Raw genomic sequence first — 26,502 nt, forward strand, 5'->3', positions numbered from 1 at the left:
CATACAGAGCCGACCTGGGATTTTAATGTGTCTCCTGGAGTGTATGAAATTATTCTGAGCCTTGGTAGATTTAATCAAAGAGCACTCGCTCCCATCTTTTTAATCTTTGTCTCAGGTTCAGCTGACGCTTCACACTTTAGCCTTTTTCATTAATTTCAAATGCATCATTCATCTCTCATTCAGCGCAGCTGCCTCTCTCTCTCCAGCTTCAGAAGAGGGGACCTATTATCTTTTCTCTCTTTGTCTATTCAGTTAGACTGCAGACAGAAAAACTGCACCTTGGAGCTTTTAAAGAATTTCCCCTCGGGGATAAATAAAGTAATTCTGATTCTGATTTTACGTTTTTGCCAATATGTGTAAAGCACACACATGTTGTGATGAACATGTTAGTTTACATATCTGGAGAAACATCAGAACTATTAATACTCTCATTTTAGCTCAGTTATATCTAGTGATCTCTATCTTTTCACTTGACATACACAGTATCCTCTGTTAATCTATAATATGGATTATTGCTGCTATAAGTCCTGATTCAACAGGTCTCTGTGTGCTTTCATAGCTGAGGCAGAAAATAATAGCCACACTTTACATTCACATTGTGCTGCGGCCATGATGTGATAATTCCTCGTCCAGCACTCCAGACCTCACGGCTTCACAGCATGTCCTTTATGCTCATTAGGACATTCATAAAGCAGCAGCTTTGATGTTCTGTGCTCAGAGCATCAACTCAACCAATGCAAGGAACCACAAAGCAAATACATTAAAAGATAAACCTCACCTTCAAGGTCCTTCAGGTTTCTGAGTCTCTGGAGGACATGCTGCTCGAGTCTCATCTGGATTCTCAGAAAATAATTGATTGAAGGAAAATACAAAGTAAATACATTGTACACAATACAAGAACAACAAAAGAGTCCAAAAACAACAGAAACAAACCAAAACTAGGCACAAGTAACCAAGACGGGGTGATGGGGACACGGGGGGACACGGGGGGACACGGAGGGACAAGGGAGGACACAGCCTGGACACAGGAGGACATGGTACAGACTGACAAAGACCAGGGTAAGAACAAGACTAAAATACACAATGGGAAATGAGACACAGGTGTAAACAATCAGGGCGGGCAGGTCATCACACTGGAGGGAAAAACAAGTGGAAGTAAAACAGTCCTTTCAAAATAAAACAGGAAGGAATCAAAACAAACCATGAACACACCAAAATAACCAGGAAACTTAGGATCAACTAGAAACAGAACACAGCACGAAGCTTTGTGATGTGAATAAAGATTTTACTTCAGACACTAAACACTTAAAGCCATGTTGTCTGTATATGTAGACCTTGTTCTTTTTGTTCTGTAGCAGAGGAACCTTTTAGTTAAATGCAGCCTCTCTCACTCTGCTCTTTTATTTGCCTCCTCTGATGTTGCTTTTAATCCACAATATAAAATCCTTCCACACAGTACTTCCTTTTGTTTGTTCTTTTGCTTGCATTGAAGTCCTGTCCTCTTATGACATGACAACACTGAGGTAGTCTGAAATGGATTAGTCCACCACTAACTGCTCCTCTGTGAGGATCTGTGAAGCACCCGGTAAAGAAATATTACAAAGGCAATGAGAGGACACATCCTCATTTTTAAACGGATATGCTTGGTGCATTGGAAATGCATTGAGGTTTGGTGGAATCACTTCACAAAGAAACATAATAAACATGTTCTTTCTGCTCATGATCAGACACACTGACGTCATGCTGTGGGCATATATTCTGTAATCTGTAGTAATGTACAGATTTTTTCCACTATACAGCTTCCCAGGCAGAACCAGGCCAGACAAAAATACAGGCCAGACAATCACTGCACACAGAGCAGGCTTTAAACACACCAGTCTTATTCTCCCAGACTGAGTTATGTATTAATGTCAGAGTGAGATCCTGTCATTGTATAAATGTGCAGAACTATTTCCCAGGCTTGTTTACAGCATGGTTAAACATGACTCTTAAGACTGTGAAGAATGGCTGTATGTACTGAATGGAGGTGCATATGTTAGAAGAATAGCTTATTAATAAACTGTGGAGTGCATTAATAGTGATTGATTATACATACAAATCAAGATGAAAGAGCAGCACAACAATGCAACCAACAATGCAGCATCAGGATCAGAGCACTGAGGGGAAAAAACACTCTTTGTTTGTGAGCTTGGTGAATGTGTTGATGCCAGTTTGTGGCAGAGGAGCAGCTGACTGCAGTTAACAAGCTTGTGATGCAAAGGAATAGATAACAGATGCTGACTCAGCAAACACATCCTGTAACTGGTTTTAGAGATGACAGAAGCAATTCATGTAAAAAAATGAAAGATCAGAATGTTTGACTGAGTTTAGTTTTCTATTTATATATATACAGAAGAAACATGACACAGTTTTGTCTTAGATCACAGACTGACAGAGACGACAACCTGCCTACTGACTGTAGGATTCCTTTACACGAGAGGTGGCACATAACTCACACACCATAAAACTGGAAATGTATGTGTTCAACACGTCAACCAAATGGGTCAATAACATGTATTTGGTCAGCCGGTGTTTAGCCTTATTTTGGTTAATTTAAGGTTACAGGGTAAAAACTGGGTAACGGGTAAGGATAATTTTGTGGGCAGCAGTGGCTCAGTGGTATGTATGGCTATGTATGGCTATGTATGGCTATGTATGGCGCTCTTTGCTGGGCTGCCTTAAGCAATTTCCCCATTGTGGGACTAATTTTTTAAAAGAGAAACACAGTCGCAGTTTAAAGGAGGGTTATCTCTGGCTTTGACTCTGGAGAGTCACCCCGAGGCCCCTTTGTTCTTTAATGCCAGTCTGTGGAGGCTGGGAGAGAAGGCTGGAATCCTAATGTGTGAACGTTCAAGGTAATACAGATTTATTTCTACATTCCCTGTTTGATGCAATTGAAAAGATCAGAGCGGACCCTCCCTTTGCATTTCTCTCCATTCCCCTCCGCTCTGAATTACAAACTGTTTTAAGGGAGCCAACTGCAGCCGGAGAGGTCATGAAACTATTGATATACAATGACTCCAGCTGTGCCTGTGAAAAGAGAGCAACACTTTGATGATCATGGGCTGCAGATCAGATCAGATTTGGCAGACGACTTCTCTTCAGATCAGGACTCGGCTTCTTGGAGCCATGGCAAGGACAGTTGAGGTGATGGAGGAGGCCTCTCGGCACTGTGGACAGACAGAGTTCACTTGTTTTCTCAGTCACTCACCTTTCCAAACTTCGCCTGATTTGTCATATGAATATTTAACTGGCGTCATGCATATTGAAAGATGCTTAAAGGCAAGACACCTGTCTCACAGTCTGAAAATAACTCCAGTCCTGTCTGCAGCTCCACAAACACATCATCTCTATGTATATTTAAGCTACGTGAAATATTTTATATATTGGCAGAAAATACAAGAACAAGAACATATTCAGTCGTGCTGCAACCTTCGCCCCTGTTAATCCCTTTATTTAGAATCATTACAATTCCTATGAATACTTAATCGTATTATATGCATGCTCATTTCCACTTCATGGATAGAGCCAACGGAACATCATTAGAGCCCTGAGCGGCTGATCCGAGCAGCCGGGCATGGCGGGGTGTGTTTGTTAATCTTTTTACGGCACACGGCGCCTTGCATCGGCTCAGTTTGTCTTTCTTCATGGGGCTGAGCACAGCAGGAGGTCCACCGCACTCAAAGGCAGCGAGTGACCCAATAAACCAGAGGGACAACACACGGATTAACTCACAGAGCCAGAGTTTCATTACAGCAAAGCAGGCTCAGTGGGTCAGTCGGACCTTTCAAATGTTGTGAGTGAAGTGCAGCTGGTACTGAGAGCTGCTTTGATTTGTGACTGGTGGAAGGATGAGCAGATCATTTCTCTCAGTGGATGCAGGAGAGCTGGGATCACAGCGCAGTGTTAACTGTTCAATGTGGGCAGATAAATGATTCTTTATGCAAAACGACTGAATGAACTTTAATACTAATAGATCATTTCTGTGTTGTTGTGTCAGATAAAAAGTCTGCAACGTTTGTAGTGTGTGTTTAAATGGAAGCTGAACTTTAAAATCCACTGCTGACTGTTCTCTTCATTCACAAAAGCACTGAGGTCTAAGAAGGTCTAATAAGTGAGATGAGTGCATTTCTGCCCTCATTATTGAAACAATAACACACAAAAAAAAACAGAATAAAAACACCTGTAGCTGTTAAAAAGTCTTCCAACAGTACCTTTACACTCTGAAGTGCAGCTCTTTCACTTAAATCTGAAGAACACTTTCCTTTAACAGGGTTTAAATAATACAGTGTTTTTAAACTTGCTCCAAAATGATCAATAGGGACTAAAATCAGTGTTAAAAACTCTAAAATAGCCTATACGTAAACATACAGTGCAGTCCACCAGCAAAGTACAGACCGAGGGGAAACATGCAGAAAAAACAAACAAGAGACAAAATGACAAAGACTGAGTGAGCACATGGACTCGATGCAGCAGGTAAGGAGAGACAGGTGGAGACAATGAGGGGCAGCCAATCACAGAGGAGGGAAAACAACAGGAAGTAAAGCAAGCAATGAACGCCAACTACCAAAATAAAACAGGAAATTTAAGGAAAACAAGGAGACTGACCTTTACACCTAAACAGGAAAACTACACTAACACAACTTACAAAAAAACAAATATCACAACACAAGAAAAGAACTTTTTAAGAACAAAACTCTCATCATGACACACACTGTGCACTGATGTCATGCCAGTATTACAACTGTCTCTCCTTGACTGAATTATCAGTGTTAAATTGGTTGGACTTGAAGCCCTTAAAGGAAAAACAAAGTACTGTCTGGATTTTCCGATGCTTTTGTTTTTTGAGGGCACTGTGACATGAAACATTCAAGTCTTTCTGACCTTTTTAGGCTGTCGAGTACAGCGTGTGCTGCTTTATGAGGCTGAAACATTAGGCTGCATTTGGAACTGGGTGAGTGTGATCAGGTCACCAGTTTAATGCTCATTTAAGAGTATTTAATGTGTTTCACAGATTAGCATGTTCCTGCCAGGGTTTAAACAGGTGTTAGGAATGAATCGGCTTGAGGTCAAGTGAGAGCACTTATAAATGAGCCTCAATTAAACAACCAAAGCAGCAGGTGAGGGCAGAAACACATGAAAACAAGTTTACACTTTTTCTAAATAATTTATTTCATAGAATGAGTGGAACAAAGATTTCTGGCAGCTTCCTGCCAGGAGAACACATTTAACCTTACACAACAAAATGATACAAAACTGTAAAATGATTTGCTGTGTGTGTACACAGGGGTGATCCCAAGCAAACAAACACATACAGTACATTTGTAGCTTCACAATGGTCTGCACTGCACCAGTGTTACACACATCGCACTGACAACAAACCGAACGAATCAGCTCTCATAAATATACACAACAACACAATATCCAGTTTGAACACATGAACAGATAAGTGCACGTTTGTCAGTTCAAAATCCCTTTTTTTTATAATGTCGTCTTATTGTTATTGAACAACCATGCCAGGTTACTGAAACACAAACAGACTTCTTCTTCTTCTGTATGTACAGGTGTGTATTTACATTCACCATTAAAGAGGTATTAACCGTTTACTGGCAGATTCACACATTACATTAGACAACATAAGACAGGCACCAAACAATGTGGGATACTCAGTATTTAGACACTGTAAGAAATATTTTAATAATAACAATATTACTTTTTTGATTAGTTAAATGTAAGTGAAGCTACTGTTAGCTCGGCTAAGCCATCACCAGTCTGTCTGAGTGTGGCTACATGTCTCCAAATATCTGCTCCTCTAAGCTTCTCTTACCAGCATAAGATCCTATATAAAGGCTGTTCTGAGTCCTTTTCCAGTGACACACTCTCTGCCTATGCACTGCTCGGATGGCATTGAAACCTGTGGCCTTCATGCTGCTCTACTAACCCCACCGTCTTTGCCACCGTCTTTGTGACGTCCAACATGGAACAGAAAAGAAACAAGTAGATTGAATGTGCACAAAGTGGGAGACACTGATAATATAATATATATAAAGTATATAAACTGGCCAATAAGATAGAGATACCATCAGATATATTCACTCATAGTATCGTCAAGTATGATTTCATTACATCAGTTAACATAAAAGGAACACGGATGTCTGTAAAGTGTCAGACACTGTTTGGACATATGCTTGGTGCTCTCTGTATCAACATATTTAATATTCAAAAACTTAACATCCTTCATCTGTAATGATGACATGGCGGGGTGCAGCCTAACACTGAAGATACTGAATAACATTATGAGCTGCAGTACAGACCTCACACACTTTCAGGAAGAGTAGAATCATGACAGCTGTGATTGAGCCCAGAAGTTTCTGCTGCAGTTTATAAACTGTGACAGCTCATCAGGCTGAAGTAAACAATGTCATTTGCCATTATAACCTGACTGATCCCCTCTCTCTCTCCATGAACCGTGTGCGGTTTTAGAGCTGCTCCCACGGGTCCTGCTGCTGTCGCCGTCTGCAGCTATTTAAAACAATGAGCTGCAACATGGTGATTTTATGAACTATTCATAAGAAGCTGTTACATAACTGAACCATGCATGTGTCAAACAGCACTACAAAAAAAGGGTTAACTTTGACCCTTTACATCAGTGGTTTCCTGGACTTTATGTATGTTTGTTCTTGCATGAGAGTGAGGCTGACTTTAAAGTTCATGCCATGTAAGCTGGAAAGCAGAATGATTAGCAGCACTGTGACAGGGCCAGTCATCCTTGTCACCTTGCTTTGCCTTACATACAGTGCAGTCTCTGCTCCAATGGCCTGTCAGCTCCACACTCCTCCAGCAGAGGAGCTGGAACCTGACATGTCCGCACAGAGATCAGGGAATATTTTTCATAATACAAGATTCAGAGTTCAAACTTGTTTCAGCTGGCCAGCAAGAGAGCTTCTACCTGTGTGTGTGTAGCACTTGACAACAAACCACAAACCTAAATAAGCTCAAACATGATCATTTTCAGCATTAAGCAACTCATTACTGCAGCAACAAATATTCATTGTGATTGACTTCCTCAACACTTGTCTGTACAATGTTATATGTAAACATTCAAGGGTTTGATTGTGTGAAGGCATTTCCTCTCCAACAGCCAGTGAAGATTAGAAAGTGTCACCTGAAAACACACCAGAGCCAGGCGCTCGTTAGCGATCAGCACCAGGCCGCCTCCGAAAATGAAAAGCATCAACCCAATCACAGGCTCAGAATCACACAAAACAAGAGGGACTGCCGCGCTGATAAAAGGCAAGGCAGAGGGCAGTCAGTCTCTTGTGAGAGTCACAGTGCAGAGAAGGGCATTTGTGCTCCAAACCGGTCATTGTGAATCAGTGTCACAGTGGTCACCTGGTCTGAAGCTCCGTCCGCTCTGCATGTATGCAAATAAAACCTCCTGCTGCCGCTTGTTTTCTGTCTCCCTGCTCTGTGAGGAAAACAAGAAGTGCACACTGTTTGTTAGCTTTTTAAAAGCGTATTTTCCGTCACACTCAGACACCACCCCACAATGCATTTCTGCTGCTTCTCTCTGCCCCTGATGTTACTGCACTGACACCATAAACAACATGTGCCACAGGAGACGCCTCATTCAGTCGGACTGTTGGAAAGATGGATTATTAATCGGTTTGTAATCACATCAGAATGCGTGTCAGTGGTGACATTTCAGCTGGTGTGGTGTCTGAGCATGCAGGGGGGAGCTTAATAACGATTGACCAAATCATCCGTAATGATATGACTCACAAATTCACCTGCACATGTGCACTGAACCGTGACAGACAGAAGTGAGGCGCTCTCACTGACATGTGCAGAAGCTGTGCTGTGAAGTGATGCATTTGTATCATTGTCACATGTATTTAGAAAGAAGTGTGCAGATAGAAAGCTGCTTTTCTCTCCTCTTATTTCCTTCTTTTGTCCACAACACACTTATACAACACATCACCTTAGAGAACATGTGCTAATGAGTGACTGTTCATTATAATTATTTTTTGGAGAGCTTCCATCCGCTGCGTCTTTCTGCCTAATGTTTGGCATGAGAGCGTTTTTTTACAGCATGTTTGTCTGTCTTCGTTGTTGTGATTCAGATGCTGGACATGTCGTTGTGACAGGAGGAGGAACCCCGGCGGGTTTTTGGGCTGCATCGTGTCAACATGGTGATCTGGGTGCTGAAATTGTTGCTGCTGCCGATAGACGGGTGCTGATATTTGGTGTCAGAGCCCATGTATCTCTGCAAGTGCCACCTGCGCCATTTCCTCTTGATCTCTGCTTGGACCTACAATGAATTAGAGGTTTAGGTTATATTGTGGATTTTTCTTGAATAACATAGAATCCAAAATAAAGAACTTATTTCTTATTTCACCCTGCTGGTTCTCTACTTTATTGGTACCTTAAAGGTAGGGTAGGAGATTTCATTCTGATGCACTTCTTGTTAAATTAGTGTAACTTCTCTTTACAATCCGATAGCAACCAATTAGTTAGTCAGTTTCACATTAAAACGAAGAATATTAATCATCTGTGGAAGCTATAAAACGCTAAAAACATCAGCCAAGAGTATTGGCTGGTTGTCACTCTCTTCCTGCTCTGTGCTCACCAGAGAGGTACGTGCATGATGGCCGAAGTCACAGACCGCAGCTTGTCTTCAGGTAATGCGCGTCCATGTGATTGGGAGGCGTGGCTTTGGGGTGAGCTCCATGAGAAAGGGGCGTGTGTTTACTTTTGAAATCTGGCTGACTCTCACTGAGTTTTCAAAATCTCCTACCCTACCTTTAATATTACACTGTAAATCATATTTACAGTGCTGGCACACTGACCTACAAAGACCAAGCTGTCAGTTTGTACCATGCATGTTCATTAAAGGTACAATTTACAGGACTGTTACAACATATACCAGCTAGGACCATATCTGTCTCTGCACGCGAAGTAGCTGCTGCCAGCCCATGATCATGTAATACCACTTTGTACCACTAGGCCTAGTAGTGAGACAATAATGAGTCTAGTCTGAAGATGCAGCCAGGTAGTCCCGATGACTGGAGGGCAGGATTTATAGAAAAACCGACCAGCTAGGGTTTGTTTTTACCCAGCTCAACAGCCCCTCACCCAACCACAGGCACCAGATGAGGCTAAAGCCTGGAGGATTGGCTCCTGCAGCCATAAGATTGCCAGGTTCATTCAGCAGATCATCATGCTGCTATTAGACTGGATGATTTCTACACTGTTGCTTGACACCATCAGAGCAAATTCAACAAAGCTGACAGAAAAGGACCGGCTGGCATGACCACAAACAGCAACCAGAAAAAATCCAAAGAATAACACATTACAGGCTCAGAGGTGGAAGAGCAAAAACAAGCTCCAAGATTACCTTTAATTTAGACTGAATCACAAGGATGTGAACTAAGAAGTAAAAGGAGCTTCACCAGGACTTGATGTTTATCTGAAACTTTTAAACTTCAAAGCACTGACATGAATGTGTGCGATAAGAACTTACATGTAAAATACTTCACAGATTAAAGTGGTAACTGGTGTTTCACCCATCTTAGAGTCATCATTTACTGCAGCGCTGTATCAAACAGTGCATGTAATAGCCTTGAGTGATGCTTCAGTGCCAAAGCATTTTTCTCCCCTTTTGTTTAATCAGGTTTTCTAACATGTGAGCGTTTCTGTCCTCTGATTCATTCGTTTTGTTGTGACCTGATATCTCTCTGATGAGTCCACCACAGCGCACCATTCTTCAGGTTTCAGTTATATTAAAAACATAATAACTCTACACCACTGAGGCTCCACACTTCACTAACAAGGACACCTGAAAATTGCAGCTCGCTTAAAATTCAGGCAGTGTAGTGTCAAGCTCTGCCATCCAGCCCATCACTGTGATTCAATCTGGACCAGCACTGAGAACATAACTAATCTGCCTACAGAGAGCCTCTGCAGACTGAACAGCTCCCTGCCAAAAAGGCTGTGCTTTTTACAGCCCTCCCACCCCTCGGGCAGAAAAATATGCCGCGAGGAGGTCCAAGGGAAGAGAGAGCAGCGCTGGTGACTCATGCTCATGGCTCCATCCACCTCTCAGGACTGTGTGTGTGAATGTAAATAGAGAAGAACAGAGGGAGTGAGTACACTTTGTGAGAATGATCACAGAACAGTGGGCTACCTCCGCATGGAAAGTGTGTGTTTATATCAACAGTGTTTACCTCACTGGGTGGGGGGTACCTACCTCTCCGTTGAGGAAGCAGTAAAGAACTGCGACCACAAAGCCCTGCAGGGAAAGAAAAACACAGATAAGACAGAGAGCACTGAACGCCAGGGTGACACTTCCTTTGTTTATATTCTGTCTTTACAACTATTTGCTAATTTAGGAATCCCACACTGAATGTGTACTGTACGGCGGGGAGTTAATGAGAGGAGGGGGGAATGAGCTGTTTGTAATGCAGCTGCACAGTCTGGCTGTGCTCTCCATCATTCCTCATTATGTGATGAACTGAAATAACTCCAGAGCTTTAAATGGCAACAGTGCCACTGAAACAGGCAGCGAAGTGCATGGAGACCTGCCACAGTGTCTCCACAGGAGCAGCACAAGCTCTCGCACACACTGTAGGATCACACACACACATGCAGGTCAGGTCAGGCTCTTACACTGGAGTTTATAAAAAAAAAGGGTAACAATTTCAAAAACTGTTTTACAATAACTATTTCCTGTCATACCTGAAATGATCCCAGGATCAAGTCGAACACCAGCCGCAGCTCGGTCTTCACCTGCTCTGGGATGAACGCAAACACGATGAAATTGATCCCAAAAAGAGGAATCAGGAGCAGTGTAGATTTAGCCAGTCTCCTGAAACAACAAAAACAAATAAATTCAAATCTTCTTCTCCAATGGAACCAATTTTAAATCCGTCTCTCTATATTACAATAATGAAATGCACCTCTAGAGTACTTTTCATTTTACATTTCAGCTCAGCAGGCCAGAGATGAAAAAAAGCCCCACACCATTAAAAGTGTCAGTGGGAAAATAGCTCATGCATTATAGCTGGCTTATGAGATGCTCTCCATCACAGGAAAAATCACTTAAACACACGGAGCACCGCATCTCTGTGTAAAGCTGCTGCCAGTGTGCTAAACATCACAGGCTGAGGCAGCAAGGTGGAGACCAGAAGAACCGAACCTTTCCCTGCAAACATGTACAGCAACAGAAAAAAAACATCTTTTTGTCAGCTTTGTGATTTAAATTAAAAATACTATTTTGATGGTTTATCCGTAAATACATTTAGAGCATGGAGAAGAGATGGAATTATACACACGAGTACTGGTTGGACTCATTTCGTCCGATGTCTGGGCAGTTGATCTTCTGGCGAAGTATTCGGATGATGCAGATGAAAAGAATGAAGTTCATCTGTGGAGGACATTTCACAGGCGTCATGTGAGGACAGAATTCATCCACCTGGACTGTTCTGGTGTGAGCTGCAGAGACTCTCCCTCCATCATAATGGAACGTGATGGCACCATGAAAATAATGTCTCTTCTGAGATATCATGACCCGGTCACAGACCTGTCTGGGAGTGATTTCATGTAGGAACTATTTTCTCTCCGACTGTGCCACCGTGCAGAAATCAATAGGCACGTGTCCATGACCACAGACTACTCTAACAGCATGACTGTCACAGGTAAACATTAAAGGCATTCCTTTCAGCTGGGAGGTTATCGGTGGCACTGCCATCCTTTGACTGACGGCACTGATGTTAAAACTAAAATAAATCTAATTTTCAGTGCTAAGGAGAAATCCTTATGACTAAACATTTACTTGTGTCTTTTGTTTCTAGAAACTGGCCTCTTGTTTGGATACCTGGTGCCAAATGAAACATCTCTTTGTGGAAAGTTAGAAAAGCTGTGATTAGGAAATCACAGAACTGTTAAACAAATGACACAATTCTGTTACTAAAAGCCATTCTTCACACTCTACCCTCCTTTTCACACCTTTCTGGGAGAGCCTTCATTTCTCACTGCTGCACACACTCACACTGTCAATGGAGATTACTGCCTGTTTTTCTTAGTAGATAAGTGTGAGCTGTCACACCTTGGCATTTTCTTCAGATTTGGGTTTTGATCCAAACCCTCTTAGACATGAAACGGGCCGAGCAGCTCATCTTAACCGAAAAATCAGCATGCTGCAACTTTTAAAGCTCACTGATAAACATTTCATAAATACAAAAAAAGGAAACGGTTGGTTTGAGTGGGCTAAGTGGCTCCTGTGGGGGGGCTGAGAGATGAGGCCAACTGTTGTTCCTCAATGTTCCACTTGAGGCTGGCTTCTAAAAATCAGTCAATCCACTTTAGACGGGCACATTAGAAATGTCTTTGTGGCAGATTGTTTAAAGTCTGATACCAAGTTTTAATCATCAGAACCACTGTGTAGGTGAATAACTCACCTGTTTAAACTATAATAAGGTCTGAGTTTCTACATAATTTAGGCCATGATAAGATTAAGATTTAGAAGTAAATCTTAATCTTAATGACCACTTGAGTAACAGGTGGATGCTGATTGTGTGACTGCTGCTCATTTTGCCCCGTTCATACTGGAGAAAGTCAATCCAGCTAGAGTAGGATTGAATCCGATACATTCAGACCTATTTTCAAATCAGGCTGTGACTCACACGTGTCCACGCTCAATTCAGCTTAACCCAGCTTCTTTTGTCATCCTCCTCGTAAAATTCAGAGTCCGTTCAGGTGGTAGGACAGCTTGTGTACATGCCTCGTGCATTTTTTTCCTGTGTCATTCGTTCTTTCATTTTTTTCCCGGTTTAAACTGCAGTTTATTCCTTTGTAGCCCTGTCTAAAATAAACTGAGGGCAAAGCTGTCAACGGTTGTTTACATACAGCTTTTGTACGCGACCAGGACACTGTCCCCTTGAACCTGAAAGTATCACGTTGCTAGCGGGACTTGCTAGCGGGATTCGCTAGCCGCATTTGAGTTCAGACCTGAGCCAGATGTAAGCTAATCCAGCTAGGTCCAACTCTGAGAGGTGGATTGAAATCAATCCGGAAATATCCAGATTTGCTTTGTTCAGAGTCAGAAAAAAAAAAAAAATCCGGACACAGTATATCGGCCCGAATCCTGCTCTAGCTGGATTGATTTCCCCAGTGTGAACAGGGTCTAAGATCCACTCACACTCCATCACACTGCCAATAGTTTGATCAAGTAGTTTTCTGTATTTACAGTCAATGGACAGTCATTCCTTTGGTCTACTAATACTAGCTTTCCAGCCTTTGAGCTAAGAAAAGCTAAGAGACATTTTCCCTATAACTCAAAATTAATAGTTGTGGTTTTTTTTACATACAAGCAGAGTTACAATGAGTGTGAGATCTTTCAGTGTTCAAAATCCAAAAGCTGTCTCCATACAGAAGTATTTACCTGTCAGTAAAGACAAAGAAACACACTGACAGCTACCAACTTTCCGAGAGTGAAACTAGAGCTCTGAGGTCATGCTAACCTCAACATTCTAATCACACACAGAACAGTAAGATTACCACAAAGAGAACAAAAGCCTTTATAAACCACCCTGATTATAACAGACACAGATGTTTTCAGTCACGCTCGGTAAGCTTAAATGTGTTTAAACTTACCAGGATGGATGCCAGAATGGGTGTTTTAATGATCCACCAGAAAACGTCAGTGTTCTCGATTATATCCCAGCACCTGCTTACAAATGAAACAACATTAACGGACACGACCGGTCAAATCAAAGCAGGACAGACTGAGCACCTTCCTGGTGTTTTCCTCACCCCACGTCGTTATAGTAGGCTTTAGCGATGCTCCAGGCTGTGATGAAAATTGTTGGGCCACCTGCAGACATAAAAAATATAGAAAACTTATTACTGCTTCCCACTGGTAAGCCTCTCACATTGCAATTTGTCTTCTGCAGACACTGCTGTCTTTATAATGGCATGAAAAAAACAAGGAGACTCTCTCACCCCAGCCGATCAGAATGTACGCCCAGAAGTACTTCCTCTCAGAGAAGAAGGAGACGGCTAACAGGGCGTGAAGATAAAGCCCTTCCACCAGCAACCAGAAGAAACTGGCCATTATACAGTACTGGAAGAACACAATCACTGCTTTGCAGCCAACCTGCAACGACACACAAAAACACAACACACTCATTACGACTTACCCAGATAAGCTGCCTCATAAAGGTGCATGTTTGTAGTAATTGTACTTGTATTAATTGTTTTATTGATGATATGTGGACAGAGTTTAAAATATGAGACTTTATATTTGCATGTAGCTGCTTGTAGACTGATTTGTATGTGAGCATTAATCCAAAAGAAGTGATGTTTATGCCTGGTAGTCCCTGCACACTCACTGTTGTTAGCTCGACTTTCATCTAAACACATGGGCCTGATCTGGCCGTCGAGCTGCCAGCTTGCCCTTTACAAAGTACTTCTAAATGCTAGTAAAGTAACCTTAGCTTGCTTGTTAGCAAAATACCTTCAAAGTGAATGTGACTGGTGGTTATGTTATTTCATTATCTAACCTGATTCATGTACAAACTTTCATCCATTTGACACTGACTGAATGCGTCTCAGTGTTATAAACCAAACAAATGAAAGCTCTATCTGTCAACATGCAGAGGACACAAAGCCACCAAAGTGCAAACACGTTTCAACAGATAAGAGACTAACACCCAAACAACCATGCAGGATAACACTGTCATCTGTCTTCTGGATGGCTGGCAGCACAACAACTCTTCCATCAGGATGGCGTAATTCACTTAAAATTCAGTTTTTCTCTGCTGAAGGGACAGGCAGGGATGACACACACACACACACACACACACACACACACACACACACACACACACACACACACACACACACACACACACACACACACACACACACACACACACACACACACACACACACACACCAGGAGCTTCACACAAGTTGTTTTGGGGTTCAGTAACCCAGAGGTCCTAGAGGGAGGGCATCACACAGATAAGAAATCAATACACTGCCCCTTTAGAGATCTCCCCTTGAGAGTGAAAACACTCTTCAGCAGACATGAGGTGAATTGGGTGGAGTGTGAAAAGGACAGCGTGTGATTAGGAACGGACTGAAGCACATGCTGACAGGAGGAAAGAGTGAGAGAGAAAGGTAGAGCTCCCCAGAGATGATGAACAAAACAAAGAGGATATAAACCAACAAACAGCTGAAAGATTTTAGATTTTTGTCTTTCAGAAAGAAACAAGGACAAAAAATAAGTCATGGTGTGAAGCAGAAAAAAAGGCCACACCTCATGTCTCCACCTCAGAGGCTTCGAGTGATGAACGAGAGGGAAAGTTTCACATGAAAAACAAGCTCACGTAACATCCAGGTCTTTGTAGAGGAGTCCTACTCACACACATCATCAATCATCAGAAGTCATAGTGGACAGTTTGTAGGAACTAACACAGTGTAGACATCAGGGTTATCTACAGGTCAACTGAAGGTGAGATGCAGGACATGCAGAGGACATTCACACAAAGGTTTCTGTCTTCAGGTGACGAGAACAAAACACTTTTTTGAGATAATGCACAAAGATTGAAGCAAAAATTCAAGAATGAAAGACAGAAACAAATAATTTACGTGAACGTCACAAAAATGAAACAGATCACAACACATGCAGGTGATTTACAGCATAAACTGGACAACATGAATATGTTAAAAGGGTTATAATATTGTAATAATAATAAATTGGTGAACAAATCACTAAGACCATGATCATAAGTCCTGTCTGGATTCCTGTAGTTTCACAGCAAGAAGCACCCTTAGTAGTTTACAATGTAAAATATAACCATGAAATAATCAACCTCTGTTTTGGTTTTGAACAATGGATTTGAAGTTTGCGGCGGCTTATTAATGCCGCTGGCAGCAGGGCTGACAAGGAGTTGGTAGCCTGTATAAATTGATTCCCGCACGGCGTGTTGAGGGGAAGAGAACGGTCCCATATGGGCTGTCTGAACCTTCCTGCTAGTTTAATGTGTGCAAATCAGTACAAATTGTTCGCTGGAGCTGGGTTTTAAAGAGCCTGCCACCGCTAGCATGAATGATGGGATGTTTTGCTACTGGAAAAACACAGGGAAGAAGGTGTTGCTGATTGAACACGCACACAAACACGCACACAAACACACACACACCTTAAATAATGCATTTGTTATATGCTTTGCTAGAGCGGTTATATCATGAATTAATTTAATGGGTAACTACAGCAAACATCCAACATGTAGAAGAGGGTAATGAACCAAGCACCAGAACACCTACACACACACGCAGCAGAAACGGAGCCAGCAGTTGTATTGGAAGTAATGCCGCGGCCATGGTGAACTGTGGCACCAAACCTGTCTCTGTAATGTCTTTTTCAGGGGACACATGACAGCAGCTGGTTCCTGTCAACCCATTAATGCACATCAGCCAACCAGAGAGCTCTCTAATAAATATGCTCCCTGAATCTGTGTAACATGAGCTCATGTAAAGTAACACCAGATATGGAGAGTGTATATTTCATAATATTTAGCTGCTCGTCCTGTATTATTGTCATTTTATTGCACAAAATTGTTGTAAAGTTGATTAAAGTTCAAATTAAAATGTGGCTATCCACTTGCTTGGCCTGATTAAATTCTATACAGAGCTGTTTTTGGTGATCACGTCCTCCTCCTGCTGCTGTGTGCCTCCTCTGCCGCTCAGGGACGGCGAACCTCCTTCATTAACCGTTGGGCTCAAAAACATTCACATGAACCAGCAGGACAATTAACTCACAGAGCCTGAGGAGCAGTTGTCCACCTCCCCGACCTCATAGAGAACCACATCCTTGATGAACACAGCGATGGCCTTCAGGATAAAGGACACAAACAGATGCATGTGGATGTAGTTCCTGGTGCAGTGGAGCTTCCTTCAACACGGAAAAAGAAAAAGAGACACAAGAATCAAGACAAAGAGATGAGACACGGTTTGATGAAGAGGGCCGTCATGCTAATTATCCAATGTCCTTGGAGTTAATAGCTTAAATGACAGCAAATAACAGAGTGAATTAAATCATAATTAGGCTCCTTAGTTCCTTTTCTCACAGTGTGTCTGGACCTGCTCTGGAGGTCAATGGATGCTTTTTATGGCCTTTCACACACCTCCACTATGATCATTTCCAAATTAGTAGTCGGAAACATTTTGATATCCATATAAGCATCAACCCCCGACCACTTACAGACAGCTGGAGCAAAAAGCCATTTATAGGCACAATCATTTGTTTGATTTTAGGGGACACATGTCTTTATTCTGGCACAACAACATTTTGTTAACAAATACTCAATTTTCAATTTTGGTTCACATGTTTACCACAAAAGATGAAGCACTTTGGTGCACTGAAGCACTTTTCTAAGGCCGCAGAGGACAGAGAGTGTTTTTACATTATTATTATTATTATTATTGTGGTCCCTGATATTCAGAAACATCATTTGATGACAAACCTAACACTCATCCAACAGCCAAGAGCTGTGAATTAACAATATATTCACAAAAAGAAGGTTTCTGTTTGTTTAAAGTCATTTTTATCCTTTTACAGGCAGAAAAAACAACATTTAAAAACCACCCCTTTAAAAACAACAGTTAAACAGGTATTCAATTAAAATCCATCCTCAGTACTACAAAGAGATACAAACAGGTCAGTACTTTTGATAAAAGACTGAAACAAGAGCAGCCGTATGAATAAATGCACGTAAAATATCACAATTTTAGACAGACTCGTTACCATGGTGTCCAAAAGAATGAAGGAAGTCAAATCAGTGACAAATCTTTAACTGTGTAAATGGGTCTGTTTTAATCTATTACATTTCATAAACATTTGAGCCTCAACTAAAAACCAAAGTGACGAGGACATAACTGTCTAAAGTCTCAAACTGAGTTAAAGGTAGGGTAGGAGATTTCCTTCTGATGCACTTTATGTTAAATTAGTGTAACGTCTCTTTACAATCCAATAGCAACCGATTAGTTCGGCAGTTTTGCTTTAAAATGAAGAATATTAATCATCTGTGGAAGCTATAAAACGCTAAAAAAACATCAGCCAATCCTGCAAGGTGCACCTGCGCGTAGAGGTGGCTGGTTGTCACTCTCTTCCTGCTCTGCAAGCACCAAAGAGGTACGTGCATGATGGCCGAAGTCACAGACTGGTTGGAGGCGTGGCTTCGGGGTGAGCTCCGAGAAAACGGGGCGTGTGATTACTTTCAAAATCTGTCTGACTCTCACCGAGTTCAGAGTTCAAAATCTCCTACCCTACCTTTATTGTCACCATAACCACTGACATCTGAGCCCATACAGTGGCTTATATTTAGCTATAGCCGAGGATAGCATTACAGACCGGATCAACCTGCCATGATGGAGCCCAGATCTTTTGTAAAAAGGCTCAGTGCTGGAGGCTCTGACCATCCCCATCCAGGCAGAACCCACCTAATTCCTGGTTAATCCTAATGTGGGTAAGGCTTAAGGTCACATAAGCAGCCAGCTTTTAAAGTGAGACTGCATCCAACTGTCACCCAAGCTGATTACACTGTAATTATACATGTAGGCCTGATCATATTACAACAGTCATAATGTATTGTTTTAAATAAAGTGTGCGTTTAGTATCAGGCTGTAAACATGTAACATGGAGGTCTATACTGACTTTTGGAGCCAGCCTCACGTGCACGTCTCAGGCACTCCTCAGCTGCAGAGGTTTCAGCTTTGTTACTTCTTTCAGCCACTAAAGCCAACACTGAGCTCCAGACCAACCCAGCGCACACAAGCTGATGTCACCACGTGGCTCAGCTGATTCACATCAATTCTGCTTCTGCAAGCCACTTCGCAGCCCACCTCCACTCCGACTCATCCTTTCTGTCCGACTCACTCAACGTCACATCGGTCTCATGTAAATCAGAGCCATACTGCCACATAGAACTCCATGCAGATGGCAAGAGAATTTAAGTGGTCCTGACTGAAGTGTAGTTTACATGCTGCTGAGGGAAAAGTCTCTTTTTTCTGTTTTGTTAAGCTTATTGCAGGGAAGCACATCGTAATAGCTGAAGGCAGATGACCCAGTACTGGTGACACACATCATCACTGACTGTGAGTCTTTCCTATTTCTATATTTTTATCTAGTTTAAGACGATGTGGGCACATGTTGGTCTTATTGCTGGTGTGCCTGTTAGGAACTGGCGTGACGCTCCTCAATCATCCGTCTCCCACAGATACCCCCTCACCTCCCACTGCCCTGTCCGGCTCTCCTGCCTGCTCAAACCTGTGGGCTGTTTTGATTTCACACCTGTATGCGTTTTATTTCATCTTGCCGACCTTGGCCTGACTCGGGGGCCTGTGAGTGCGTGAGGGTGACCGAAGCTGTGTGGTGGTCCTACATCATGGTGTTGTTGTATGTAAGTATAAAAACCTCTGATCATCTCTGACACACACACACACACACACAAAGGAACAGACTACACATGATGAATGCCATCAAAAAGACAATTTCCAGCAAAACAAGAGAAAAAGGAGTGCTCCCCTCCATTAGTGTCAGCCTGAACACACATTACTGGGCATGCAGTCTGACTGATGCTTGTATGAAAAAATACTTTACATTACATTATTTTTGCAATGGATTGGAGGAGATGAAGTGAGCGCAGAGGAGGGCAGAGGACAGCTAATGTTCTTGTGGGGGTTTTTGCAGGATACAGTAAGTTATTTATAGTGTGTTCAGTCACAAGCTGCTGTACATAACAACAGATGTGTGCACTAATGTAGATCACTAACTCACTTTAAGACAGAGAAGTTCTTCCCTTCTTTCCTATTAACATTCCTCTGTGCTAAAAGTTTAATAAATCACATTAAAGAAAATTTCCCAAAGCGGCAATGTCGGGATTTATTATCAGAATTGCTTCTGCAAACACATCAGTCTCTTTAATCCCTCTGCATGTGGAGCTCTGCCATGAAACGATAACAGGCCATCAGATCTGACTGACAGTTGATTTGTTATCTTTAACTGATCTTTCATATATAAGCCTGCTTGGCTGTGAAGCTGCACTGATCAGAGGGTTAAAATCCCACAGCAAAGGGTTTGATGTGTGACACTAGAATGCATCATTTCTGTTGTGTGTATCATATCACCCGACAGCTATAACAGGGTGCTTTAGAGTACAGTAAGATCCCCATACTAATGCTCTGCCCGTGGATCTTACTGCAGTCGATGAGTCTGTTCTACTTTACAGTAGAATAGAATAATCTTTTTTTATAAGGAAAAAAGTGCTCCAGAACTGGTGAAGTCCAGTCCCCTCACTGTGAACTCTTGTGGTGCCTCCAAGCAGCAACCACCCAGGTTTAGACACAAAGTGTTAAAAATTGTAGTTCACCCCACAGCCTCTAGGGGCTGGTTCTGAAAGTCAGTCCCCATAGACTCCCATGTTAAAATGACCAACCTTACAGCAGAAATAAACATGTTTACAGCCTGGTACAGAAACATCACAGACACTGTCCTCAGTTACATACTGTCTACATACTCCCTGGTTAATATAACAAATCCAGGTGTGTTTTATCATCACCAGTTTTAATAAATAACTCTGGTGATCAGACTTGTTGCTATGCAGACACTTCACAACCTATTACTGTTGCAATCCATCAAACCTGACACAGGACAGTAAAAACAAATAAATAATCCATAGTCGGTGCTTGTATTTTGAACTTGAGTGACTTTTTAAACAGAAAAACCTTTTTTTCCACACACACACACACCCTCCATCCACTGTACCTGAAGATGCAGAGGATCACAATAGCTGTAGTGAGAGAGATGAGCGACACACTGTGACCGATGGTGTAGCCAATCTTCACTTGCCAAAAAAACTTTCCCTGCTAAAAGACAAAACACATATATGAGAAGTGAAGGAAACTGATGCTCACAATGCTTTGAACTCAGAAATGATAACATTATTACACCAATGCTTTCAAATGTCTGGAGTTAACTTAACTTAATACTTCCAGTGGTTTTTATGTGGTGTGAGCATAGATCACAATCTTATTATGTCTCACCTATCAATAGAAATGAATTCACACACAGTCAAGTCAAACCCTAACATAATGTTCGGGTTTTCAATGAGCGTTGACTTTATCACATGTAGATCCTGAAAATGAGATTAAGAGCTCAGCATCCGGGGGCACGCGGAGGTATCAAGTATGCAGGGAGGCGGACATCGAATTCCTTTTAGAGTACTCCGCCAGCCAGGTCCCTCCTGACTTCCCATGTGGCATGCTGATGAGGCTGCCTCCATGACTCACAGAGCAGAGTGCCCTCCCAGAAGGCTTTTACCACTCTGTAGTGCACATCCACTCTTCACCCTGCCCTGCCTTCATCAGCACAGACAAACTCTGTCTGAACTAAAGAACCTACATTTGATGTATTTATTTCCATCCTTCCCCCCAGAGGCATCATGAATAACATCTCATGACTTATACAGTGACATGGAGGCAGGAATTATTTACTGACTGGGCCTTGTCAATTACAATCAAGATTATTCAGAGACATGCACCTGCTCCAGCAGGGCGGCTGAACTGTAATATTAATTTTAATGTTGTCATATAAGTAAATAACTCTGATTACAAAGGGAGACGTTGACCACACTGTATCCAGTAATAGCAACAAAAATAACACAATAATAAGAACTTTATATTAACATCGATGTGTCATTGTTATGGTAGCTGCACAGTAGCTGTGTTGTATGCTTTAGCGTGACCTCATGAGGAATCAGGAAGCTGTTAATCCTGACTGACTGATTGTTGTCATGTAGCAACACCTGTGCTACACACTCACAGACCGAACAACAATGATGATTCTGCAGCACATGCAGCTTTTCTTAGTGATTGGTCAACCAATTCATGTCCATTGTGAAATGAACATGAATGGCAATTGAATTAAGTGAGCTTTGAAATGACTGCTATTACCGTCAGATTTGCAGATCCCTGCTGTCCACGCACAATAAGCTACGCTAAGCTAATAACACAAGGCACATCCTAAGAAAAGAAAAACACATTCAGATGGTATTACAGCCACCAGACAGACAATGTTATGTTTATATCAACTGTTATGTGAGGTTGTTTTTAGGACCCAAATGCAGACACAAAAAAAATTTTCAACTTAAGGTGATCTTTTAATAATGAAAAGCTAAAGTTCAAACGAAGTACAAAATAAAGACAAAAGGGCGAGAACGCAAAAAACAAACCAAACCCAACAAAGGAGGTCCAAACGGGAGGACTCAGGAGACGACACTGTGGGTCAAAAAACGATCCAACCAGAGCAAAGGGGAGCACAGGACTCAAATACAAAAGGGTAACAAGACACAGGTGAGACACATCAGGCAATCAGTAAGGAGGGAAAACACCAGGAATTAAAACACACGCAAGAATACAAAGGGACACAGACTTAAACACACTAAACACAAGACTGTAGACACACACATGGGAGGACAGAGGCAGGACTGGAGGAAGCTATTCAATATCATTATACTAAAACAGGGGACGCAACAGAGAACAAGTATATGGACATTTGGTGGATTCTGAGGTTCCAGTCTGCCTGACGCCACCAGCTGTCTTGTTTTTTAACCAGTGTTACATTTTGTAGGTTTAGGTTTTTTTTCTGGGCACAAACAGTAAAAGCACTTTATCCACTTTCAGCCATGTTGTAAATCACTCAAAGCTATGAACCGAAAGTATACAGTAGATCCAATAATCAATACAGCAATATTTCCTGAGACATCAACAACACCCACCCACAGAGCAAAGAAAAGATGTTCTCATTCGATGCTCTCTGCCACTGGCGCCTCACGCAGCTTCCTGCTGCGCCGCTTCATTCAGTCTCTCACAGACTACGGCGATTTACTCACATCATCGCTCGTGCCGTTGATATTGTATCCGCAGTTCACAGCAATGTCAATGGGATGCATCTCAGTCCAGCCGTCTACTGTGCAGGATTTGGAGAGGTTGCCTGGAGATGGAAAAGCAAAAAACACACAGAGGTCACAGCCACCCAAGCACATTACTCTTTTATCTGCCCACTCAAGCTCCTTCAAATTTGATATCAGACTCCCTGCAAGAGACACGCGGTGACATCAGTGAACTCACACTGGCATCTTAGGTCACCGCAAACAACAAGGAAACTTCAAACTTCACAAAGAGCTGTCTGACTCTCTGCTGCAAATGTAAATCAATATTGACGTTATTATCCGAGCCTGCAGAAAGGCGCTCAGCTGTTACACACACTGACAGACGGATCCTCGTCTTAACACTCACCCACACTCAGAGACTTAAACATACCAGAAAAAAACAGGATGCACGATGTATGAGGAAATGTCATTATATGAAATTATAAATAAACATCAGATAAATGTAGCACCATGTTTGGACTGTAGTATGAATTACACAAACAGTATTTATATACTAATAGTATTTATATATGTGGATTATACACACACACCTATATACACTCAACAAAAATATAAACGCAACACCAATTGTTTCAGCAGCTGTCTGAGTGGCTGGTCTCAGATGATCTCGGAGGTGAACCTGCTGGATGTGCAGGTCCTGGGCTGGTGTGGTTACTCGTGGTCTGCGGTTGTGAGGCCGGTTGGATGTACTGCCATATTCTCTGAAACGCCTTTGGAGACGGCTTATGGTGGAGAAATGAACATTCAATGCACGAGCAACAGATCTGGTTGACATTCCTGCTGTCAGCATGCCAATTGCACGCTCCCTCAATGCTTGTGGCATCTGTGGCATTTTGCTGTGAGACAAAACTGCACATTTCAGGGTGGCCTTTTATTGTGGGCAGTTTGAGGTACACCTGTGCACTAATCATGATGTCAGATCAGCATCTTGATGTGGCACACCTGTGAGGTGGGATGGATTATCTCAGCAAAGCAGAAGTGCTCACTATCACACATTTAGACAGATTTGTGAACAATGTTTGAGAGGAATGGTAATATTGTGTATCTGGAATGAAGTTTAGATCTTCAAGTCCATCTCATGAAACATGGGAGCAAAAACAAAAGTGTTGCGTTTATATTTTTGTTGAGTGTATATATACCTTCTGTTATATAATATAACTGAAGTTCTAAAGGGGAAAAGTTAGAAAAACATTTTTGAAGATCAAATATGTCCTCGGCTGTGTTTTGGGTGTCCTTCATTCTACTGAGGGTCCCTCTGAAAGAATCAGTCTACACACACACACGCGCTTCACAATCTGAGCCAATAATCAGCACCAAAAAAAGTGACCGTGACACCATTTGACCACACGGAACAGGTGGAGCTGACATAATGCTGGCGCGCCTCATGTCTGCTGTCTGAGTACGACTGAGCGGTGCTGAAGCTACATTTACAGTCAGAATCACCATAGATGATTACAATGATTAGTCATGGTGGTGTGTATTTAACTTAATTACATCACCTCTGAATAACATTTCACCACATGCCAAGTGGATGATAATAAAAACATTATCTTTATGTTTTATTGGCTGCTGCTGATTAGTATAAACATCATTTCTACAAAGGCAGACAGGGTGCTGTTAATACTCCAATGACTAAAAAGCAGGTGAGGAGTACCAACCAGGTACAGTTCTGTGTCCATCTTTGACTTTTCTTTCCTTTTTTACATCCTATTTCTGTAATAAGGCAATAAAACAGAGCTATCTGTGACCTCTGAGGTGATGATGTCACTTTATTTCATTTGTATTACCATTGATTTCTATCTCTTACTTTGCTGTTTCACATTTAGTAACTTTCTTCTTTCGTAGATTTTCTAGACGGGTTTCTTTAAGTCAAGGTTTCTCTCTGCGTCACTGCTCAGTGTGTTGAATTTAATTGAAATGTTGCTTCAAAAAGAACAGAAAAAACACATAAAGGTAGCTTCTTAAAATGCCTTTTGCTGTAAGCTACAGAAATCTTCTGTTACGTGGTTTATTTATGACATGTATTCATGGTTTATTCATTTGTTGGGGCATGAAAGGTTCATGTAAACAGCTTCACCTAAATGAGACTTTGTTTTGACTGACAGTCAAGCTGCTGCCTGCATGTAAACACAGCCAATTATGACCAAATGTTATCTCACACAGGTAATGAGCAGCAGCAGCAGCAGGCCAGTGCTGAAACAGTGCAGAGAGGGGTCGTGTTGTTTAAAATGTCAGGGTGTCTGCCTCTGCCTTGCTCAGATGATTTCTGTGAGTCTTCACTCCTGTTCAGTCACAAATCTGAGTAAAGAATATGAGTAAAGAACTTTTTTTTACATTTCTCTGAATGATAATATTGATTAATTTGTAGTCTGGGTGGAAAGCTTTCATCTCCCATCAACAGATTCCTGCTGCACTGCAGAATATCTGCAGACAGCGTGAGGACAGAAAAGCACCTGAAAGCCTCAAGGCCCCTTTGACAGATAACATCACTGTAACACGGTGATATGCATCTGTAATTTTAAATGTGCCAAAAGAGTCAGATTCTGTATCTGCTGCTCATATTCTGCAGTAAATAAGGAAATGTATACTTTCACTTTCAGAGCATCCTCCACTAGATAATGTGATCTGAAGCATGCTTTAAGGGCTAAATGTTACACTGAAGAAAAACTCTTCATTGTTAAGCACATGCACAGAGATATTTGTCCCCAAATCTCCAAGGAGTCACGTGAGAGCGGTGATTGATGAGACATGTGCTCGCACGGCCTAGCATGAGCGATGACGGCATGTTTTCACATTTTACTGCCACTGATAGCATCAGCTCAGTGGAGCTCTGTTCGACATTGATTTGTCTTTATCGAGGTTTCGTCTCCGCTCATTTCCAATCTCAATAAATGCAGCAATACAGAGAAAATCAGTGGCCATTAAGATACAATTTTACTAATAGATTTTCTGACAAGATGTGGATTCTTATTATGAATGTCTGTCTGTGTATGTGCACTCCTTTCACTGTACGTTTAGAGGAAAACTCAAATAAAGAGAGTGGATTTTTTTCTGCTCCTTCTCCGAGGCAGCAATGGATCAGACTAATATTCAAAAAGTATTTTTTAAAAAGTCAGAAGCAACAAAAGGTGCATTAAACTCTCAAATTTGTAAAGTTGTCACACAATTATGAAAGCAAGAAGAAAATCTACAACTTAAAATCCAAGATGGCGGCTCATGCATCACTAGACAGACACTGACAACATTAGTCCTGTTTAGACTGTCTGTGGGTCATGCTGGTGCCTCAGAAGACGACACAGCACAGCAGAGATCTGAGCTACATGCCAACAGTGCGGAGTAGATTGCTAACACATTAGCTAACGTTAGCTGATGGTGTTTTCCCCTCCACTGTGCGTGCTTTCACAATGTCTGTGGGCTCTTTGTGTCTCAGCGTAACTTGTAAGCTTTATAA

The 26,502-nt window shown here is 41.9% G+C and overlaps 1 protein-coding gene across 1 annotated transcript in view; it reads right to left on the reverse strand.

The window, feature by feature from the left end:
• Positions 1-5,829: 5,829 nt before the first annotated feature.
• vipr1b (vasoactive intestinal peptide receptor 1b) overlaps positions 5,830-26,502 on the reverse strand; it is a 33,844-nt gene continuing 13,171 nt past the window's right edge. Inside the window, exons 4-13 of the mRNA XM_028432826.1 lie at positions 22,992-23,092; positions 20,867-20,967; positions 16,864-16,996; positions 14,041-14,194; positions 13,852-13,912; positions 13,693-13,765; positions 11,373-11,464; positions 10,777-10,906; positions 10,289-10,330; positions 5,830-8,350 (exon numbers count right to left, since the gene is read on the reverse strand). Of these exons, the coding sequence (XP_028288627.1) occupies positions 8,159-8,350; positions 10,289-10,330; positions 10,777-10,906; positions 11,373-11,464; positions 13,693-13,765; positions 13,852-13,912; positions 14,041-14,194; positions 16,864-16,996; positions 20,867-20,967; positions 22,992-23,092 (1,079 nt within the window). The 3' untranslated portion in view covers positions 5,830-8,158. The remainder of the gene's footprint in view (positions 8,351-10,288; positions 10,331-10,776; positions 10,907-11,372; positions 11,465-13,692; positions 13,766-13,851; positions 13,913-14,040; positions 14,195-16,863; positions 16,997-20,866; positions 20,968-22,991; positions 23,093-26,502) is intronic.

This window comes from Parambassis ranga, chromosome 20 (assembly GCF_900634625.1).
Source record: "Parambassis ranga chromosome 20, fParRan2.1, whole genome shotgun sequence".
In the NCBI taxonomy this organism is placed as follows: Eukaryota; Metazoa; Chordata; class Actinopteri; family Ambassidae; genus Parambassis; species Parambassis ranga.